Source organism: Columba livia, chromosome 4, assembly GCF_036013475.1.
Source record: "Columba livia isolate bColLiv1 breed racing homer chromosome 4, bColLiv1.pat.W.v2, whole genome shotgun sequence".
Lineage (NCBI taxonomy): Eukaryota > Metazoa > Chordata > Aves > Columbiformes > Columbidae > Columba > Columba livia.
This window is the reverse complement of record NC_088605.1, coordinates 2,964,668-2,988,010: the sequence shown is the minus strand read 5'-3', so window position 1 is coordinate 2,988,010 and position 23,343 is coordinate 2,964,668. Positions and strand designations below refer to the sequence as shown.

Sequence of the window (23,343 nt, the reverse complement as noted above, 5' to 3'; positions counted from 1 at the left end):
GTTGAATATATTAATCAACTCTCTAATAAGCTGTAAGAACCTGAACATGTTTTGATGTCAAGCTAAGGCTGGGTAATTACGGTTTGCCCTGAAGACTTCTCACAGCCTATAATATCCTTTGAAAGTGAAAGTTTGAAAGCGAAAAGGGAGAAAGTGACTCTTGAAACCAACAAAGACTTTGTGGAAGCTATATAAAGCCTGACACCTGAGGCTCAATATAAGCATTGTATTGCTGCTCTTGTGATCCGGCTTTGGCAGACAAGCTATATCCTGTTTTTAAAAGCACCGAGCTGAAGTTACTACAGCTCAGATTTGGTTTAAACCTTCTCAGCTCCCACAGCAAGACCATAATTGCGATTGACGCTGGCTTGCAAAGACAGCAGAAAGGATCCATTAGGCCAGTGCTGACTAATTAGGTTGCAATGAGTTGATCTGTGCCTACACGCGACTACAATCAATCCATTTAATTGCCTCATTGCTTAATAAAATTTAAAGTCCTCATTTGCATACAGCTAGCATCTTCATTAATGGAGCGCTGCAAGATTCTCATCTATGGTGTGCCACGCTGCCTATTCACAGGCTTTTGTCAAAATATCCTTTCAAACAAGAAATAAGAGAGCTATTACACGTATCAAAGGACACATTCAATGCGCACTGTAAACAGGACATCGCATCACAAAAATTCAAAAAATCAGGCCAATGTTTTCATAAACATTGGCCAACATACCGTCAGTGAAGTCCAAAGCGTACACTGGAAGTCTTCGTGCAATGTCATCAGAAATCCCCTTGCCAACATTGAGAAACTCATGCAACTAAAGAAAGGAAGGAAGTACTGTGTCAGTTTAAAGGCTCATGTATTGTTAGAGAGATTAACCTCCTTATTCAATACTGATAGGAGCAAAACTAGTCATTTTGAATAGGGTATTCAAATCAGATTTTGTAACGATAATAAAAATAAACTCTTTGCACTTCAATTTATATCCTCAAAAGCATTGTAAAAGACAAAAAAATCCCCCAGACCACCCTGTTTTCCTCCCTTCCTTCCCTTTTCCCCCTCCCATTCATATCCGCATCCCTGCAGGTGAGGGAACTGATGCACAGTGTGACCTTCTGAAACACCCAGGTCAAGAGCAGGATTAGACCCTGGGGTGCTGGGTAAAGATCAGGTCAGAGATGTCTTTCCCAGCCGATTTCTTTTCCTTTAGACGCCACTGGAAAAACCTCTTCCTCCAAATCTACGTTGAAGCCTCCAAAAGGGGATCTCCGGCAAGAACTCCCTCTCTTGGCATTGCCACGGGACAGGGAGACCTCAAATCAATGTAGGGGAACTAAAACTGTCAGCAAAGGGGAACAAGCTTAAATAACTCGACATAACCAAGCCATAATTTCTGCCCGTTAAAGGATAGTATGGTCATTGTAAAAGGGTTCCAAAAACCCAATGTGTTCCACTTTTATTTCTGGTTTGGGGGCCTGCAAGGTGCAGTACAATTGTGTATACAACCTGATGCACATTACAGGCAATAAGGAGCTTTTTGGAAATATGTGACAGCTGCTATTGACTTACAGCCTCCCAATTTTCACAACTACATCCTTACAGAAAGCACATGGAAAGCATCAAAGAGTAGGCAACACTTGCAAATGAGGCACCTGTCGTATTTTCTCCACTCAGCCTCATCTCAGAGAACACATACTACTTTGAAAAATCAAATGCACCTTTATATGGTGCTAATAATTGCCCCAGCTGTCCCATGTAAAGTATTTAATATGTTTGCTGCAGAACAGACACACAGGACATAACCTCTGCTAAGAAGGATAGGGGGAAGAAAAATCACAGCTCCAAAATTCACACCAACAGATCATCTCAAAACCACATGGGCATCTTCCTAACTCTTCGGCTGGTTTACATCAAAACTGATAAAATGTCCTGCTTTAGAAAGGACTTGGCACTACAGTGCTCTGCTAACAGATTACACACAGCTTTGCCTCTTTTCATGGGTCTCACCTGTCTTGCAGTGCCTGGAAGATCAGTCATAAATAAAACACAGCAAGGAAACCTTTCCTTTAGAAGAAATACACTGGGTACAAACAACACAGTCTGCAAAAGATTCCTCAGAGGACCAGCTCCTTCACCAGCAATTGTCACATCTTGTATTTCACCTGCTTAAGTCAATTCTGTTGCACTTTATATTTTACCAATACACCTGTATTACTTCAGGACAGTTTCAACTCTCCAACCTGAACAACTAGGATGAAAAGACAAACACCAGCACAACATCTGCAATTTAAGAATAATAAAAAAGCTCAAGTATGAGCTTAAACCATATTTGGAGGCATATTTGGACATCAAAACCATCTGAATTTGAAAAGCAATTTAAGTTTTTTGCCCCCAGAAAGACATTCCTGAAGGCACAAGTCACCCTGAGAATCACAATAGCTTTAATGACTAATATGTTTACTTGTCTCACTACAGTGAGTATGGGGAAAAATGATGCTCAGGGTAGCTCATCTTCCGGGAAAGAGGCCACACGCTTGCTGCTGCCCAGGGTTGAGAGGGAAGGGACACTTACACATTGCCATAGCCAGAAATAAGAGTCCAGAAAAGAAAGGCATTGCCTAACTTCTTGTCCCACAAGGTGCGCTGAAGCAAATTTGAGAGAAGGGGAGGCCATCGGTTATGTTTGAGACCCCTCTAATTCCTTCACGGATGTATTTCTTGCATGTGTGCAAGTTTAGCCTGGGATGGGAAGCGGGGATGTCAGCCTAAACCTTGCCAGGGTTGTTTCTGTAGATATCACCAACATCAAATCTGGGGCTAAATAAGGGGAAGGCAGTTTCTTTTGCATGGCTAAACATCATCTCTCTGCTCTACTAACCTCATACTCAACTTCGGTTGCACTGAGGAGAGAAAAGACCAAGTTTACTGATCTCTGAAGTCACTGCCATTTAAATTTCATCTCCCAACCCAACCACCATGCATTCGCCTTGTCTAACTCTACTCCAGATATGTTCCAGCCTGGTTTTTGCCTCCTGTTATCTTCTGAGCTTGTGCCTTGTGAGGTTTCCAAAAATCTGCAGAAGGACAATGCTAACACTTGATTCTTGTGTGTTTTCACTCGTTTCCTCACATACTCCAGCACTGGGAATTTCTTGGACTGCCATTCCACTTGTGTCTCCTTCAGTGGGTCACGTTGGGCTTTCCACTCCTGTTTATGGTGGCACTTGTCTCATGGTCCTGTCATATTATTCATTTAATATCCCAGTACTAGGTGACCTTATCCTGAAAGCTTTTCTTTCCCAGAGCTGCATCCCCCACCAAGCTCAAGGCTTATTAACCTTTAAGAACCACAGCTCAGGTACCCAGCACCAACTCTTTCTCCTGGCTTCTCCCAGTCTCCTCTTCTGCAAGTCTACCCAGTGCTTTGCTCCACATTGCAGCAAAAAGGAGCACATAAAAAAAATCCCAGATGAAGTTCATGAATTTTCTACTTTCTATTCTACAAATCCCTCCAAGTCTCTTGCCATAAACAACCATTGTTTGGATTAGAGGCTAAATCAGCACTATGAGCTACACAGCCAAATAGAAAATATCTGCTCCGACAACACTGACCCTTTCTCAGTCCTCTAAGGTACTGGGGGGCTGCACAACCATTTTACACAGACAGTTTATCCCCCCTCCTGCTGATGCTGAGCCAACGCTGCCCAGCCCTCTCTGCAAATCCACACAGGTATCAGAGACCAAAAAAACCCCAGACATCACAGCCAGAAATCATCACAACTGCTAGGGACTCCTCCACGAACAAAATCACAATTAGATGCCTCAGTAAACAAGATGATTTCAGGCTGACTTAATTGTGACTGAGTATGCAGCCTTGCCTAAATAACCTCCCGAGATGAGCAAAAGCAAACTCACTGTGCTGCAGGCACAGCGTGGTACGCAACTGCCGTGTCCCCTTCGGTATTTTAGCAGAGGTAAAGATCGAGCACTTGCAAAAATCACACTCACAGGGCATTCAAGGCCCATTTCTTCCCCATTGCTGCAGGATCAAGGGAAGAAGAGAAGCAGAAAGTTGGTTTTTATGCTACCAAGAGACTTTATCCTGGTCCCTCCTGAGGGTTCAGTTGCAATCACATGGTGGCTCTGGATTAGGGTATTTGTTTCACTGGGGGTGGTTCACATGTTGAAATGACACCCTGGTCTCATTTGTTCTCATGTTAAATGCTTCCTTTCTTTTCTAGAAAGGGAGGAGATGCTGCTGGAGATGGTTCTCATAGGAACTGAGGAATGCAGGTTATGATCTGAAAATCAACCTCACTTCTCCAGGCAAACTTTGCTTGTCAGAAAAAGAAGTCTCCATCCCTTCTCTTAAGGTCTATGCTGGCAAGGCAAGGTCAGGAGCGGCTTCTTCCAACAGACATGAGAAGGCAGAGTTACCAATACACAGGCTGCATCTCCCGAGAGTGGAAGGATGAATTAATTTTAAAAATATTTACCAAATCCAGACCAAGGATGGTCAATGGAACAAGTGCTAAATGAAACTAGTGTCACTGTTACAGTTCTGGCTCAGGGCTGCCAAAGGTTCACCTGGCCAAGTCTACTTGCTCAGCAAGACAGGTAGGAATCACCACATCCCAGGACCAACATCATAAGCTCAGCCTTGCACCCAGCTCTCCTGCTCACCAAACCACCTCTTCAGCTGTTTATAAAGGGCTGGTTTTAGCAAAAGACAGAGCCAGGCATGTCAACTTCTCTACAAAAAACAACTCTTCTGAAAAAGCAAGGGCAAAGGGTTAAACCTACTTTACCTCAATTACATTGCTACAACTAATCTGAATAGCATCACTCTAAATCACCGAGGTTTGAAGAGGGTTTTCAGGACTTGTTCTGAAAACTTAAGAGCAGGTATGGGGTCCAGCCAAGTTCAAAGCACTACCTATATAAGCAAGGGGATTCTGCAGGCAAACAACATGAGCTTTGCTCATTTCCAGATGTGCAGCTTGAAACCTCAAGTCTATTCCAGGAAAAAAGTGATAAGTTAACCAGCTTCTGCACTACAGGCAACCCAAAGCTTTAAGGTTATTTGTAATTCAGAGACAGGAGCAGAGAGCTAGAGATGGCAGAGTTTGTTTGTCAGGTATGCTGTCTGGTTAAAGAATGAATTTCTGAACGGAAAAGCAAAGCAATGACCAATACACAGGAAATTCCAAAAGAGAAAGCTGAGTTACAGCATTTCCCTTGGACTTTAGAGTACAAAGCAAGTAACGTTTTACAGAGCTAAAGATCAAACAGCGAGAAGTCAAGCCAAATACTGACAGGCAACTTTTAAGTGAAATTACCATGCAGGGATGGCCAAGAAGCCTTTTGGCTGCGGGAAAGACAAGCAGTGGCTTCTTCAGAGACTTCTGATTGTAAGGATTAAGTACCTTGGACCGATAATGTATAGTGATCCATTAATCCCATCCTTAACCGAGCACATGGAAATCAAAGTCCTGTAACCATTTCAACCCCCTGCTGCTTTGCATCCCTTCAGCACCTGCCTCTTTGAAGTGCTTTCTTTAAGATTTACAGTGGGAGCTGAAGAAGATGGACATACACACAGCAGCTATTTGTAGAAACCTCAGTGCTGAGAGCTTGCTAGGAGATGCCAATGGATGCAAACAGCACAAGTGTTTCTTCTCCTTGCCCAAAACCCCTCACATTTACACATTTGGACACCACTGGAGCAGGGGCATGGGCAAATGTTGGCCAACCTTACCTTGAGTGGTTTAGGACTGTGCGACTTGTGCCCATCGCTCATTGCTGAGGGTCTCTGATTCACCACCGTCAACAAGTGGCGTTGGTGGACTAAGGCTTCCTTGAACTCCTCCTCGGTTTTGGTTTCTAGGAGCTTCTGCCGAAAGGTTATATCCGAAAACATTGTGGCAAAGGTCCTTCCCACTTCTGTGGCTGTTTTGGTACTTTTCTGAGCAGGGAAAAGACAACAGAAGAAACCTTGTAAAACTATTTTATTTCACTTCCAAAGATACCACTGATTTTCCCTATTTGGCACCATCTAAAGACCAAGTTCTTCAGCTTCCAGGACCCCAAAGACATCCCATGGAAAAAGGCACATGTGGAAGCTACTGCAGATGAAGACACCAACTACAGCAGGATCCTGTGAAGGCATCAACATATAGGCCCTGACCAGAAGCACTGATTAGTCTTAATCACCTTCCCAGGACTTGAGCCAAAGCTGAATCATGCTAAGCATACATTTTATCCCCAGTTTCCCTTCAAAGCTGCCAGTACCAAACAAAAAAGTGTCTTTGCTGTCCTACGGCATCTCAGCATTGCTGCCACTGTGGTGGAAAGACACTGTAGCCAAGGTTCCTACAGGTAGAAGTGTCCTGATGTCTTTTCCGGAAGACTTGAGATTATTGTGCACATCTGCTTCATCAGCTTCCTATTTTCTGGGCATTAAAACTCAATTCAGTTGGCCTCTCCAGGGCAATTCTGGCAGCACAAATGGAGATTTAGAGCTCTCAGCTAAAGCTGCTACTGGCACAGAGGAAAGCGTAGGAAATAAGCAGCTGAGCATGTACACAAGCATCACTATCCTCACCAAATACTTGGAAGGGACAGGAGACTTGCAAACAGGAAAAAGGAACAAGTACCTATTTGTAGGCTTGATCTTTGAGGGTCCGGCTTTAACAGTATCCAAGCCCACTTTCCTCCTGCTCCAGGCAACTTGGAAATGAGATGTAAAGGGAATAGTAAAGGAGATCGAGCTTCCCATCCCTGCACAAACCCACCAAATCCACACTCTGCAAACCCTGACCTGACCAGCTGCTCACACGCTTTGTTCAGAACAGATAAGATACTTGCCAAGGCAAAGTCATGCAGAATCACGGCTCAGTAAGAGCTCCTTTTGACGCAAAGTTTTAACCTCCCTGCCTTAGCTACACCCCACACTCATCATGCAGCAACTGCTGGAGACACCCAAACAACCACCCTCCCTTGGACAGCCTCCAGCCTCCTCGCAGTACTGTGAAAAGTCGTAGTGAGCAACTGTGATTGACCTGAATTAGTTTTTATGACTCATAACAAAGCAGATGAACAATTTCTTCATGAGCACAGCCAGCATCACTTGTCACACAGACATGGACATGTGGGTGGCACCAAACTAATCCCAAAATCATCACTAACCTGCTCCATCACTCACACTGCCCTGCCTCCATCTCTCTCTCTCTCCATCAGCAGAGATGGTTGCTGGGACACATTCAACATAAGTTTCTAGGTAAGGATTTGGATTTAAGTGAAAATAGCCTGCTCTGAAAGTTGCTTTTACAGTTTGTATGCTTGGTCCTTTTGGACTGAACCAGCTCGGATTTGCCATCACAGGGGAGACTTCTCCTTTCACCTCTAAGAAGCAGTGGTCCTTGGGCTGGATGCTGCAAGGGGTTACTGCAGGTTGCTCAATGACCTTCCCTTTCTTTGCTATCCCAGAGAACGAGATGAAACTTTGAGGAACAGCACCGACACTCACAAGAGAACTCAAGTTTTTTCCATTCTCTATATTACAACCCAAAGCTGGGTGGTGCAGTTGACTTGCTGGAGAGAATGGATCCTATCCAGAGGGATCTTGACAGGCTGAAGAGATGAGCTCATGTCAACCTCATGAAGTTCAGCGAGGCCAAGTGCAAGGTCCTGCATCTGGGTTGGGGGGAGAATGGACTGAGAGCAGCCCTGAGGAAGAGGACTTGGGGGTGTTGGTTGTTAAGAAGCTCAACATGACACAGCAACGTGCACTTGCAGCCCAGAAACCAAGTAATATCTTGGGCTACATCCCCAGCTCTGTGGGCAGCAGATGGAGGGAGGGGATTCTGCCCCTCTGCTCCAGTCTGGTGAGACCCCCCCAACAGTGCTGGTTCAGCTCTGGGACTCCCAGCATGGGACCTGCTGAAACAAGTCCAGAGGAGGCCACATAGATGATCCGAGGCTGGAACAGCCCTGACATGAGGACAGGCTGAGAGAGCTGGGGTGTTCAGCCTGGAGAAGGCTCCAAGGAGACCTTAGAGCAGCCTTCCAGTACATAAAAGCGACCTATCAGAATGTTGGAGAGGGCCTTTTCACAAGAGCATGTGGCAACAGAACAAGGGGTGATGACTTTAAACTAAAAGAGGGGAGATTTGGGTTAGATATAAAGAAAAAAGTTCTTCCCCATGAGGGTGTTGAGGCACTGGCACAGGCTGCACAGAGAAGCTGTGGATGCTCCATCCTTGGAAGTGATCAAGGCCAGGTTGGACATGGCTTTGAATAACCTGGCCTAGCAAAAAGTGTCCCTGCCCATGGCAAGGGGGTTGGAACTAGGTGGTCTTAAAGATCCCTTCCAATCCAAACCATGATTCTATGATCTGAGAAGGCCAAGAAACTGGATTCATCACCACAGATGCCCATTTTCTGGGCTTTTTCCACCCTCCCAAGCAAGGCTCATTTAATCTCTTACTGCCAGCAGGTTAATTATTTTAACTGCTGTACCAGAAATGCGTACGTAGAGCTGGCTAGATAAACTAATTTAACATAAAAAGCATATTGGCAACTGCAGCTCTGCTTGGCTTCCACTCCCTTTCCTTAATTTGATGCTGTTCATTGGAATTGCAAGCTTTCAGGACACAAGCGGATGCAGAGCTGTTCGCTGGGTGCTTTGCACGTAGCCACCCAGAGATAAGCCAACTGCCATACAATGAAAGACAGATCAATGCAATTGCACGCAGGTTCACTTGTTTGCCTGCTGCTTTTCACAAGGAACATCAATATGTTTTCATCCTGTTGGGTTCAAGACCTATGCCAAAAGTGCTGAACTGCTCAGCTGGGAAAGATCTGCCAGAAAATCCTGGGAAATAAGGAAACACCAGTATTTCCATTTAAACAAGGGTGGTGGTGGAGAGGGGAGGAGACAGACAGACCAGACTAGAAGGTCTCAAGGTCACACAGATAGCATTAGAGAGCAGGAAACTGAATCAGGATATGTCCTGTTCCAGACAAAGTCCACAACCTCTCCAGCATCTCCTAGACACAAAGACCTAGTAGCCCCAAGGTATAAACAGCCAGCTGAAGTGTGAAAAGGTCTTGAGCTTTGAACCAATCCACCATTAGCTAGAAGAACACGCCATCTTCATCAAGCCAGTGCTTTCTAGGAAGACAGGATGGTGATCCCCAATTGACCTTGATTCCCCTTGTGATATCGCAGTAAATGTGTTCTATTGGGTCATTTGTTAGCCTTGTCTACACCAAAGAACTACTAAGTACACTTGATCAAGCTTTAACCTTGCAGGTTTGAGTGCCAATAGCTATGAAAACACATCCCAAAGGACCTCAGCACAGTCTGACCTTACAAGCACCCCAGCTCCCAAACAGTCTTGCCCATACTGCCATACAGGTCACAAAACTACATCTTCCTCTTGGTTCCATCAGTCCATCCACAACCACAGGAACCACAGCTGTAGTGTAACTGTCAGTCCCATCAAGAGAGTTCGCTGGAAAGCAACTGAGACTCTTGCAGTGGGGTATCAGCTGCAGACTTGCAAGAGACCTTCACAAACATGGATTTAACCAGGAACAACATTACTTACCTCTAAAAACAGCAGCTAAACTGATAAAGCTGGAGGGAATACTCACAGTATCACAGTATGTTTGGGATTGGAAGGGACCTCAAAAGATCATCCAGTCCAATCCCCCTGCTGGAGCAGGAATGCCTAGGTGAGGTAGCACAGGAACATGTCCAGGTGGGTTTTGAATGTCTCCAGAGGAGGTACTAAAGAGAAAGTACTACACACATCACAGCCATAGCTCTAACAAAAAGTGTATGGGGACTATGGACATACTTGATCTGCAGTGTTCTCCTCCCAGTCAGGCTAGAAGCCATTCTAGCCTGCCAGAAAATCCTGGGAAGTAAGGAAACACCAGTATTTCCATTTAAACAAGGGTAGTGGCGGAGAGAGGAGACGACAGACAGACCAGACTAGAACGTCCCAAGGTCCCATGAGGACACAGCTGACTAATCTAACCCTCACAAACACTTAGTATAAACCATCTTGACAACTGTGGAGAAGATCTCAGGCCTTTTCACACCCCCTTGTGTTTTAAAAATGATGTGTGTCGTCATTAACCCTAGAAGGAGACAAAAGAAAAGCAATCTTGGGAGAACCCTCTGAAGCACCAGAAAGAAAACCGAAAGCACGATACTCACCATTTTAGGAGGAGCCAAGACTAATATCACAAATCTCACTTCGCAGGAGTTTTCACCCCAATTCTGAGGCCTCTCCAGGCGGCTGATGCAAACGTGACGTCGCTGAAGGGACCTTATAGTGCAACTGTCAAAGAAGATGGCATTGTTATACTTGGCACTATGACACATGAAATCACAGAATGGTTTGGGTTGAATGGACCTTCCCAGCTCCCCCAGTGCCCCCCCTGCCATGAGCAGGGACATCTTCACCAGCTCAGGTTGCTCAGAGCCCCGTCCAGCCTGGCCTGGGATGTCTCCAGGGATGGTTCATCCACCACCTCCCTGCCCAACCTGGGCCAGGCTCTCACCACCTGCACCATAAAAACTGCTTTCTTCTGGTGTGCAAGGTCTATTAACACATTTCAACTTTGAGAAACACAAAACATTGGTTGTGAAAAGCTCACTTTGGAAGTATTAAGCAGTGACTTTAAGCTACTGTTAGCCCAATTCTGCTAGCTCTCTTGCAGAATTTGAACAGTTATTATTTTACAGGACATAACTTAGAAGATGTATTATCTCTCTTCCTCATTTGCTTTTTAATAGCCAAGAAATCAAAAGACAATATAACACATGTAGTACTTGTGGTATTATAGCAGTTTCTGAAAAAAAAAAAATGCTTTTAGAAGAAAAAAAAAAACAACACCTACGTTACTGGAAAGCAGTTTACAATTAATTTCATTTCACCTGATCTCCAAAAGTGCTTTTAGAAACATTAAGGCAAGATGCCAAGCCAACACATTTCCACTGCTGTTGCCTTGGGCAGATCTTCCTCTCTGTTTGAACGGCTTTCCCTATTTGCTTGCAGCTGTTATTTTTCCCCGTTCTGGTCCAGGTGTGTTACAGAAACCAAGCTGACCTGCTTGCTCAAGATCTTCAGAGGCTGTCACAGGCAGGATTAGTGCTCGGAGGGAAATCCTTGGCTGCAATCCTGCAGCGCTGGGCACACAAGGGCTGTTTGACTCCCATTACAAAGAGCAGCAACAAGTTGTTTGAAATAAACACAGAGATCATCTTTGGAGGCTGTGAAAGACCAGGTCTGTCTCCCCCCGGGATATTTAAACAGTGCAATTGCAGGAGGAGGTTAACACCAGCCTGGACTGCAGATCTTCTGCTCCTGTTAAAGCCACCTATTACTTCAACTTTTCAGAAAAGCACTGACAAGATACATACGCAAATTTTGACTACCTGAAAGAGGTCTAGAAGTGTGTTTTCCTACCTCAGAGTGATTTCTTTCAGCTGGTTCAAAGTCACTTGGACTACTTGCTCCCTTTTATTCATTTGGCAAGCACCTATCGGTCCTTAAATAATCTCTCCTCCAACTTCTCTTCCATAATCCTCACCCACCTTTTTCCTTTTAAGATGTGTTCCCGCACCCATGCACCCTGAGGGTTGTTCCACTGAAGACGACCTTTGGCTAGAGATGTTCTAGTCAGGAGCACATCACATTTTCTATCAAGTTCTTAAAAACATGCACACAAAAAATCACACCATGGTTTTCTCTTATGGAATTTGACTTGCTGATCACAGATTGGAAGCAGCCGACTTGTGCAAATTAATCTGACAAAGGCACTTGTCTGAGAGCAACCAAACAGCTTAATTAGAACAATGTAGGTCATTAATAAGATGAGAGTATTTCATTTATTTCCTAACTTCCCTCCACCACAGCCCCTTTTCCTTTTTCAACTCTGATCATTTGTATCAGCCTTGAAGGGAGGGGAAAAAAATACATATATAGGACCTGCTTTGATTATTACGTATAATGTTAGGAGTAAATCTCTTCTGAAGAAACTGGAAATAGAAAGCAAGCTTCCAGAGTTGTATTTTGGATCTGCAACAATCCTTGTCCTTCTCTCCCAAGGGATCAAATGAGCACAGACTACACTGGTTTTTAGACAGATCAAAGCCCTCATTAGCAATCCTGCTGTGGCTGGACAGAATCTCCTTGTGTTATAGTTCAACTAGTTAATGGGGAAAACAGGTGCACTCTGGGCTTTAGACTAACAAGAGAACTTTGAAGTGGTCCAACACCTCCAGTTCACTCACCTTCATCCACCTGAACTGGTCAACAACAGTGAATGGTTAATGCACCGCTGGCAAAAGTGGCCCTTATTTTGTGCTCATTTCTCAGCATTTTCATACCTCCGCTGTTGAGCTCACCAGTTAATTCATTTTGAAAAGGAAAGCATCATTTCTATTCCAGAGATGGCCAGCAGCAGGTATCAGATACCTCCTGCTCAGAGCCGTACTAATGCTTTCCAGACATCACCCCTTTCCTGATCACACCAGCACATGCCCCGGAGCCTGAAGTTGGGCAGGATACCAAGTCACATACGTGCAATTAAATTCGTACATGCTAGGTCCAAGTTCCCAGTGAGCTCTCCTGCTTGCCTGCTCCTACTCCATTTGAGCAAAAAGAACTGAAACCTCACACAATTCCCCCAATTTCAGCTTAATTTTACTTAAGGGAGAAGAGCCAACAGGCGGGAGCCCTGCTCCTCTTGCTACAACATGTGAAGTCATGTAGCAATATAGCAAGTTATTTGGAAAAAATCTATTATATAGTGCAATTATTAAGCAAGTCACATGTTCTTCTGCAGTTAGTTTTCTCCCCTAAATGACAGGGTTGTGTTTCAGCTCCAGTAATTTCTATCTAAACCCAACAGCGCCAGTCCACAGGGCTACATCACCCCTTCAGCTCAAGAGTGTCTTGGGTACAAATGGGAAATCCTGACTATTTAAAAGGCTGCTCTTTGTCACTGAATCACAAAGCTCATTCTTCAGAGGTGTTCTGAATTTTCCTAGCAGCCACCCCAAAAATCTTGTGTTTTTCTAAACCAGGATCCACTGTTTCCTTACCCTGAGGGACTGGGAGAGTGTGCAACAAGAGGATCTTACAGAGCTTAGGCCATAATGAAAGATTTAGCAACACCGAGCATATTCTCAAGAAACCCAACGTCATCATTACCCATTTTTTTCTGGAATAGCTTTATGCACAGAGCTGGAATTTGAGACTTCTCACACCTATAAGAGTGTTTTTTCCAACTCTCTTGTTAAGAGCCCTCTTGGCACCAACACATGCACCCAAATCCCAATATCACTTACATCAGTAAAACTGAGTGAAGAATTTCCAGCCTAATTTAGGTCAATGTATGGATGCGATTTAAGTCAATAACAGCTCTACAAATCGGGCTGAGTTGGTTAGTGAGGGTAAACCAGAGTAAAAGCAGATTTAAACAGGTCTGATGCACCTGAGCATTGCTGCATGGAGGAGAAAAACAGCACCTTTGTGCAGAACGCAGCCTCACCCGCACTGAGCCTGGTCTTGCTCTATTATACCTACTTATTTGGGTAAAAAGATCATGTACTAGTACTTCTATCACAAGGCCAAGTCACTTCTGCCTGTGTGTCATCCAGCATCTCAAGCTTTTCTTCAAATTTAAGCCATTATTTAGTTGCCTCAAATCCTATTCCCTCATGTAGCACCTACAGCTTCCACTTTTAATTCCAGAATTCAGATACAAATATAATACATAAAACTCAGCATAATTCAGGCCAATATGAAAGTCACTTTGAAAATCAAGCAATTTTTTTTTTCAAGTAGCACTGAAGTTCCCACTAAGAGAAAAAAGGCCTCCAGGGTAAATAGCCAAAGCCCCAAAACATCCGAGAACTAGCAAGACATTTTCAGCTGACTCTAAATCATGTCTGGTTTGGCCAAAGCCTCCAAGTTCCCTTTTGGTTTGAGTTGAGCTAAATTTGATTCCCCTTCGGTTTGGCCAACAAGTTGAAAAATCTGTTTTCACCCAGTATTAGTCACACAGGAAAGTGCTGTGCTATGATTTCATGAGATGCCAGGTTGTGTTCTCAGCAATTTTATCTTGATCTTCCAATAATTGAGCTCATAAAAAGGGCATTTAAATTATAGCATGTATTTCTCCTTTGCTGCCGTCCTCTCTTTCCAGGCTGGGTATCTAGCAGCGTTCAGCGTGGCACTTGGATGGTGAGAACTGGCAACGTTCCACCAAAATTACTGATCCATCGAGTCACACACGCTGCAGGTCTGCCCCACGCCCAAGATGTTATCGGAGTAATAACACATTTCTCAAACAAATCATAAAAAGGGTCAAACTATGGAGACCCAAGAGAAACAGAAACCCTCTTTAAACAGGGCAAGAAAGGAAGTTAATTCAGAAACAAATTATCCCCTGCAGTAAGAAAAAGTGCCCAGCAGAGGTAATCAGCTAGCCAGCCTTTTCCTGTCCCCATGCACAACAACAACGACACTTCTTGTTCTCATCCGCTGCAAATAAATCTTCCTCCGCGGAGCCGCTCCAGGCACAAGCTTTCAGAAACCAGAATGTGCAAGTGAGGAACGAAGCTGTGACCAGCAAACCAGCTCACCCGCAGCTTGGCACCGTTGTTTCAAAGTCGCTCCAAGCTGGATATTGTTTTGGATGGGTAAATGCGCTTTGCTGAGCTCCAGAAAGACCCATCTCCTCTCACAGTTCATCTCTGCTGGAAAAAGTATTTCCTACAGGTCAATGTATAAGGAGACACCTTTCCTCCTCCCCGCACACACTGGAACGAGTCATCCTTCTCACCAAGAGGTTTATTTCAGGATCCAAATTCCTAATGAAGGGTTTGAATTTGAGAACTCCTTTTCATAACACAGCATCTTCAAGCACTTCAGCTCCCCAACGTAACTTAAGACAGCCCAACAAGTGTGGCTACAGGCACTCAAAAGAAAATTAAGCAGTTCTTGGAACCCAAAGAACATTTGAGAGATGATGCAAGTAAGTTCTGGAGAAGAGGCTCTTGTTTACAACACTCCAAATCTTGCATTCATTCCTCTAAAGGATATTTGTTTTAAACCGTTGAACTATTTAATTTCCCATAGCAACCCACTTTGATCTTTGGAAGAAAGGCAGCTACTCTGAGGAATACATAGCAACTGAAGCATCTCTGTTTGAAATCTATTCTACAGCAAAACCTGAAGCAACATGACTTTTCTACAGATCCAAGCACCTCTGGGTCTGAACCAACTCTTAAGCACATGAGAAAGGCTTTGCTTTTACTTTTGCTAAGAGATCCATTAGTAATGCATTTCACACAACCATCAGTTCCGCATTAAATCTGAGAAGTTACTGCTCTTAAACTTTACTCTGTTTGAACAACAGTCTTGCTTGATAGCCAAAATAACTTCACAATACCTGTTTGTGAAAAGCTACCTGGGTTTTTCCAAGTTAAACTCCTCCACAGGAATCCTCGCAATAACACACTATATCAGAATAAGCAATTTTATAGCAACATGGAACACACAAACCACGAAACCACCCTGTGCTTTCAGAGAGGCTTCTTCCCCTGCTTCGCCTGTTGAAACAGCTTTAGCAAATCACTTCCATGCACTGAAAATAAGTCCTTCACCAATCCATGTGCCTTATCAATGCAGCTAAAGGAAACACTCTTCAATGTCTCAACCCAGACTACAAAGTAGCTTGCTTTCATGTTTTTCTAAGGGTTCAGCTTTGGAACAAAGCAATTATGTGTATCTCCTGGCAAGGAGAATTTAGCCTGGAAATTGTGATGCCTTGGGAAGTCCACACAGCTCAGGCAGCATTTGTTGAATAACCCAGACAGCTGGTGTTTGTGCTAGGAGGACATCAAGGACAGAGATCCACCAGCAGACAGTTAACAGTTAATTTAACATATTTAGCCTTAGGGATCTCTCATACCATGCTTAATCTAAAGTTATACAATCCCAGACTGGCTGGGGTTGAAGAGACCTCTGGAGATCATCCAGTCCAACCCACCTGCTCACGCAGGGTCACCAGAGCAGATCACACAGGGTCGTGTCCAGGCGGGTTTGAATGTCTCAGAGAAGGAGACTCCACAACCTCTCTGGGCAGCCTGGGCCAGGCTCTGGCACCTCAAAGTGAAGAAGTTGCTCCTCATATTCAGATGGAACCTCCTGTATTTCAGTCTGTGCCTGTTGCCCCTCACCCTGTCACTGGGCACCACTGAACAGAGTCTGGTCCATCCTCTTGACACCCACCCTGGAGATATTTATCAGCATTGATGACATCCCCCCTCAGCTTCTCTTCTCCAGGCTGAACAGCCCCAGCTCTCTCAGTCTCTCCTCATAAGAAAGATGTTTCAGGCCCCCAAACATATTTGTAGCCACCACTGGACTCTGGACTCCCTCCAGTAATTCCTTGTCCTTCTTACACTGGTGAGCCCAGAACTGGACACAGAACTCCAGATGCAGCCTCACCACAGCCATTAGTTCTCTAACAATAAACAATCAACCAGCAGCTTCACAGTGAAGCACCAAGAGATCTCCATGCTGGTTTGTGTCTTACCCTTCTGGCAAATGCTGTAAACAGGAGAAAGAAAGAGTTGTGTCCATGGTTTCTAAGCTATGAGATCATGTCATTGACTGATGAAGCTGATCCATAACTCTGGAGACTTGCTTTCTATTTAGAAAACCATCACAGACACAAGTAACTAGTAACCTTCATTCTTCTAGAGGTGAAGATCGCTCTTAGTGGGGCACGCAGTGTTGTGCTGCTCTCAGCTACACAGAATTTAATGAAGGAGTCTCAGAGTTTCCATAAGCTTAAGTAGCCTGGTATGGCTTCAGCAAGGTCAAGTTTTAGTCTATTCTTGACTTAAAATAACCCCTAAATTCTATTGTGATTCAGAAGCCAATTATTTTCCTGGACACTTCAGGAGAATGTTCAAGTCTCAAGATCTTCAATTCCCCAACAATTTGTTCTGTCATGTGGCTCCAGCCCAGATCTATATGGTACATCAGACCTTGCTGGCGGTTTAAATAGACCTGAAACTGTCAGGAAAGCACCAATTCCAACAGAAGCAGAATAGCTATTTCACCCTAGATCTTCCCCACCATGCTTCCCATTGAGGACAGGGCAGACAAGAAAGAACAGCCATTTCTACAGCATAGAAAAGAGAATCAAATTGTGTCATTATGAATGCTCCTCTGCATCCAGACTACGCACAACCCAGTGAAAATCCTACACAAGATTTTTCTTTCTAACTAGTTTCAGCTTCAATATTTCCCTTCTAAAACAATGCAGAAGCAGCACTACCAAGTCTCAGAGCTACTCTTCCTCGTTAATACAATCCTATCATGATACTCAAGCCTCTCTCATCCACTAGCAATAAAAACATGCACAAAAAACTTTAGTGCTAACTTAAAACTTAACAAAGAGTATAGACTAAATGCAATGATAAAGAACAGCAGATATCTTAAAGGGTCTTCCCACACATATGGATAATTTTTTCATCAACAAATTCCTTTTACTTCAGGGTTTTGGAAGTTGTTTTGCAATCCAACTTCAAGAAAAATGTAAGATCTAAAAATATGGTTCACAATCTGTTGCACAATAGCTACGGCAGAAATACAGCACAATAATTAGATAATTATAGTTAATAACTCATCACTGCTTTCCCACCACTTTCTACTCCCTCTTCAGAGTAACAAAAGGAAGAAACAAGGATAGTTTTGTACAAGACACCTTCAGGCTCTAAGCTTATTTTTCAAATCATGTCTTGTCCTGGAAGTTGGCATTACTCACATGGATGTGTTTAAAGCTTTGGCACACTTTCTACAGAAAGGCTGAACCTACCCTTTTCAGCTTCATATCTATAATGATAGCATTTGTATTGTGACCTCAAGAAAAGCTTTGTTATTAAGTTAACGCTCTCTAAAGCCTCCATAGAGCCATGTCACTGTAGAAACCTCCACCCTCTACCCTTCTTAAAGTAGAATGTGCGTATCCTCATTGCAGCTACACTACCTATGGCATCAAAAACCCTCTTGGTTGAGCAGTACAGAAAGACCATTTAACTGTATAAGCTCATTTTCTTCTTTGTGCAAGCTGCTCTGTACATGCCAGATGTATGTGTAGAGCTGGCAGTAGCACATGTAGCACAGACATTACCCAGTTCACCTGTTTTGCAGAACAGGGCCCTGATATGGAATAGTTACCTTTTTATATAAAGACCATGTTATTCTCTTTCATTAGAGATTAGAAAGAAGGGTAGGGAGGGTTTGTTGCTTTTGTTGCTTTCCCTCCTCTTTTTAAAAATAATCTGTTTCCAAACCAGAATAGATTTTCTTCCAGCCATAAGCAGAGGACAGGAGAAAAATGCTAGTAGGACACCCATTGTGACAGTTGTCCTAGCAAACTGGCAGTGAAGGCCAAAACATGTGCATGTACTCCCCGAGCCTTTAGGTACCTCTCCAACATATCCCAGTAATTTCTCCACAAATTAACATATTTCTTGATAATTTGACTTAGAGACTGCGTAGGTACAAAGCAACAGACAGAAGCCAAATCGCATTGTTTTGGCTGGCTCAGCGACTCAGGTTCTGGCCATCCTCTGGGAAGGGACGGTTTAGCTCACACAATGCGCTTGACTTCAGGACAATACTTCAAAATCCAGTTTGGGTCAAGTGGAAGCTGGGGTGAAGCCACCACGTCTCATAAATCCCAGGTGACAGGAGTCCTTACTGTCTTAAGGGTCTGCTCTGATGTTTAACAGTGTTGACAATTAATAAGTGTCTGAATTATTTGTCAGACAAAGCTATCAGTGTCTAAATAGTGTTGGAATTTATGACTTCAATTTTCAGCTACAAAGTTGAGATGTTTTCGTCAAAGAACCTATGAGAACTTTTGGTACAAGTTCCCAGACTTTGGCAGGCAAAGCCATCCACGAACCAGTTTGATTGTCCCTTTCAGAAGTTCTTCTCATTAACATTTCTCAGTAATTAGCATTTTCTGGCTCAGACTTTTTTTCAGCATTCTTAGCTTATTAACACCAGATTTCAATAACATCCAGCAGCTTAATTCCCTGAAGAGACTGCAGTCGTCTCCACTCAAGCTGCTGCTTGACCATTTGGAACTGCTGGAGAGGGTCCAGCGTAGGGCAACCAAGATGATTAAGGGAGTGGAGCATCTCCCTTATGAAGAAAGGCTGAGGGAGCTGGGGCTCTTTAGTTTGGAGAAGAGGAGACTAAGGGGGGACCTCATTAATGTTTATAAATATATAAAGAGTGAGTGCCATGAGGATGGAGCCAGGCTCTTCTCGGTGGCCAACAATGATAGGACAAGGGGTAATGGGATCAAGTTGGAACACAAGAGGTTCCACTTAAATTTGAGAAAAAACTTCTTCTCAGTGAGGGTAACAGAGCACTGGAACAGGCTGCCCAGGGAGGTTGTGGAGTCTCCTTCTCTGGAGACATTCCAACCCGCCTGGACATGTTCCTGTGCGACCTCACCTGGGTGTTCCTGCTCCAGCAGGGGGATTGGACTAGATGATCTTTCGAGGTCCCTTCCAATCCCAAACACACTGTGATACTGTGATTTGCAAAGAGAAGCAGCCCAATGCTGAGACTGAGATCCCCCAGGACAGGATGCAGAGATGGAGAGGGCATCACCATCTTGACTTCCAAGAGCACATTCAGAACCACTGTTTTTCCCAGCAGCAGGAAAAGTTACAAATTTTGAGCATTCAGTGGATTCTGCTAATTTAACAGAGGTACTTACATGATACAGAGCCAGGACTGCTGATACTGCACCCCTGTGACTGTCGCTGTGACCCCTTGAATTGTGTCCGATAAGAGGTGAACTAAGAAAAGAAGAAAGGGAAATGTTACAGGCTACCCATGTTCAGTTTGCAACTGCAAATAACATTTCCTTTCAAATGGAAGCTGAGTACTAATACCAAGCACACTTATTTATCTGCGCAGTGGATTGATGAAAGGATGAGGGGGTGACAGAGAAAGATGGAAACATTTGTTTTGATGCTTTTGAATTCTGTCCTTAAACTATTCACAGCTTGCAAAGGCAGCTGTGTTCCCTTCCCAACATCAACCTACTGCAATATTAGGTTATTAGATTAGTATTACTCAACACACACACACAGACAGGACTGAGGCATCAGCTTCTGAATCCCCTGCCTTCTCTCTCCCTCTTCCTAATTACTGTTCTTATATTATTTTGTGGCACTGCTTAACTTTTCTTTACTGGCAGAAAGCCTAAATTAAAGAGATTATAAATGCAAAGCTCTAAGATAGGTAGCAAGAAGTAACCAAAGCATGAACATGCTTACTACATGCTCAGGACTCGACATATCTGTTAAACAAATTCACTCAGGCTGTGACAGTTACATTTGAGGTGCGATGTACATGTTTGTATATTCTTTCTTGTTGACTCTGAAACTTCGGGGGTGCCTACAGAGAAACAACGCTTAGTTAAGCTTCTTTACATCTTGGGCTAAAAGGTAGCATTTTAGACTAGACTATGATATTTGCTGATAATTTAAGGTGATATGTGGGCCAACGATGTTGGTTAGCGCTGCCCTGGTTGAGTTTCTGAAGGAAAACCAAGCGGCTCTCATCCCTTCCAGTGGGCTGGGAGCAACGTGAAGGTTCAGCCCTTCCCAACCAATTACTTCTCCAAAGCATTAAACTTCCCCAGTCTGCGTGAACTCAGATGGAGAATCACAAGACAAAGGAGGCATTTCTGGAGGGGCACCAGCAAGTGTCTCTTGGCTGAAGAGCATCAGACACTTTCTGAGGACAAGCACATCAAATGGGTCCAAACAGACAAGATATTCCAGCACCGTAGACTTCTTCACCCAGAGAACATCACCATGTCTCATCTTAATGAAACAGGGGTGAGACCCCACGAAAACATAAAAACCCCAGAGACACGAGACCCTTCAGCCTGGGTGACATGGAAAAATAAACCCCAAGTGTCACATGCAACATGCAAGTCTGGGGACCACATGGTAGTGAGTGTTCAACACATCACCAATGGAAATGATGACAACGTAACAGTAACCCGCAGGCAAAACCAAATCAAGAGTTGATTACCATTCCCTTCTCGTGGGGTCCCTGAATCCGTGAATAAAGTGCTCATGATTTTTTCAAAGTTGCAGCTCGGCTCCATGTTCTCAGGATCTTCGGCGAAGTGTTTCAGCATCTCCCGAAGAACATCGTCCAAGGAGGTGGCTGTTTCATCAAGGATGATGCTGGCTCTGGCCAAGAACCCATCCAAATCTCGGTGGGCTCTGACTTCCTCCTCAAAATTCTTTAATTTCAGGTACTGTGTTAAGAAAAGAAGAGGGTTAGACAGTTGCACACAACACCCAACAGCAGAGGTGTAGGTTCTGTGTAGTTCACAAGCAGTTCCATTGAAGTTACTGCCACCAAACCAATGACTCTACTATATCTTTGACTGTTCAAGTTCATGTTACAGGAAAAATCAGGTTTCTGTCATATTATTAAGACTTGAAAACACAAGCCTTCAGTATATTACCATAACAGAGTCACCACAGGTGAATGCTTAGGTACCATTTATACCCTGACATGGAAAGCAGAATAAAAACATTAGGGTTTTTTTGCCCAGGATAAAGCACATAAGTTAGCTTAAGAGAGCATTTAACACTCTCTTTAAGTTTAGATAATTCCAGAAGCTTGCAGAGATGTGTGAAAAGCCATTTGGAAGAAATAGACTCTGAGCTCAGTATGTACCTCAGGGCAACCTAACCCAGTTCTTCTCAAACTGGAAACCACCTCTCCCCAGTGCTCCCAGTTTGGGAGTCTGAAGTGGGAGAAGGAAACGCCATCTGGGTCATTACATTTTTTGGTGCTTCCTACATTTCTATCCTTCCTGCTCCCAGGGAAGTTTCTGCCTTTGTGCATAACATTTAAACTTTGAATTAATGTGTGACAGGAGGGGAAAAACAAAAAAAAAAGACAGTAGACAGCGACTGATACAGACTGATACTGTCTCAACTCTCTGCTGGTTCCTTCTGCTGTCCCAGACTTGTTGGCCTTGAAATGGAAGAAACAATCCTGCTGTATTACAGAACCTCAACCTCTTTCTGTACTTGTCAGCTGTGAAGTTCGTTAATTGAGTGATCAGACTACAAAATGCATCATTCCCATTTCACAGCCGTCAGAAATCCACGCACACAGTTGGCACTCTCAGTGTGCTCCAGGACTGACAGTTCTGTCCTCTCCTTCAACAGCTTAAGATGGAGCGAGGAAATGGGAATCGCGCTTTGCGACACGCGTCTTCCTTCCAACGGGAAAGCGGCCAGGCTTGAATTCATGGTGTTGAGGAGCAGATTGTCAAGGTACATTTAAACCCCCAGCTCCCATTAAGCTCAGTAAGAATCAAGCTTTGAGCGGCTTTTACAAGTTTGACACCAATTTGCCTCCACAATCAGGATCTTGGCGCATTCCCCCCCAAGTTACGGAACCACCCCAGAGCCTGAGTCATGGACACCCTCCTCTCACACAAACCTTCTCTACCTTTTCCATTTACAGCCTAGACGCAGGGAAAAAATGCTAACATCTCCCTAATTACTGTAATTATCACAGCAACTATCAAGTTGTCAGTATACATCCATCGCAATTAGCACTGTTTTACTCTGCATCAATCACTTCTTACACAGCATCCAGGAGAGGATTCACAGAGATTTCAGCTCCCACCCCCAAGGCTTTGTTGCCATCTGCTCTTAGGAGAGGAGACAGTGACACAGCCATGTTACAACTCCACTTAAAAGACACCATTTAACCACAAACGGCAATGTCATTCTCAAATTATCACTGTATGATAGCAAATTAAAACACCTATCACCATCTGTAACATTGGTTTTCACGGGGTCACCATATGACCAGCAGCCACCTCCCAAAGGTAACTCATTTCAGCTTGTCTTGCATGGAAAATCCAACCTAGGATGTAGGTTCAATCAGCAAAGAAGCCAAATGACCTAGAGAGGATTTGATGAGGATGGCAGAAGAGGTACCCATGGAGGTAGGAGGAAGGTTAAGAGGATCAGGAGTGCCACCGTGCCGAGGAGCTTGCAAAAAAAGCAGCAGTGGCTTCGTATCACCAACTTCTCCCATGCACAAGAGAAGCCACCAGAAGCAAAACAGTAGAAGGAGAAAGCTGAGGGACAGCAGACACGGATCAAAGGCATCCAAAGAGGGCCCACATCATCTCAATCAACACTGATCCTCCTGTGCACAACAGCAGCA

At 44.0% G+C, this 23,343-nt stretch overlaps 1 protein-coding gene across 10 annotated transcripts in view; it reads right to left on the bottom strand.

Annotated features, from left to right (window-relative positions):
• SLC4A11 (solute carrier family 4 member 11) overlaps positions 1–23,343 on the bottom strand; it is a 127,348-nt gene that overhangs the window by 34,123 nt on the left and 69,882 nt on the right. For 7 of the 10 annotated variants that reach the window (XM_065060203.1, XM_065060202.1, XM_065060204.1 and 4 more), the window contains 6 exons: positions 21,169–21,400; positions 20,461–20,523; positions 19,838–19,919; positions 10,227–10,350; positions 5,754–5,960; positions 728–812 (listed from right to left, as the gene is read on the bottom strand). In XM_065060203.1, coding sequence (XP_064916275.1) covers positions 728–812; positions 5,754–5,960; positions 10,227–10,350; positions 19,838–19,919; positions 20,461–20,523; positions 21,169–21,400 — 793 coding nt within the window. The remainder of the gene's footprint in view (positions 1–727; positions 813–5,753; positions 5,961–10,226; positions 10,351–19,837; positions 19,920–20,460; positions 20,524–21,168; positions 21,401–23,343) is intronic. The other 3 variants (XM_021292862.2, XM_065060201.1, XM_065060208.1) reach the window with 1 other exon arrangement.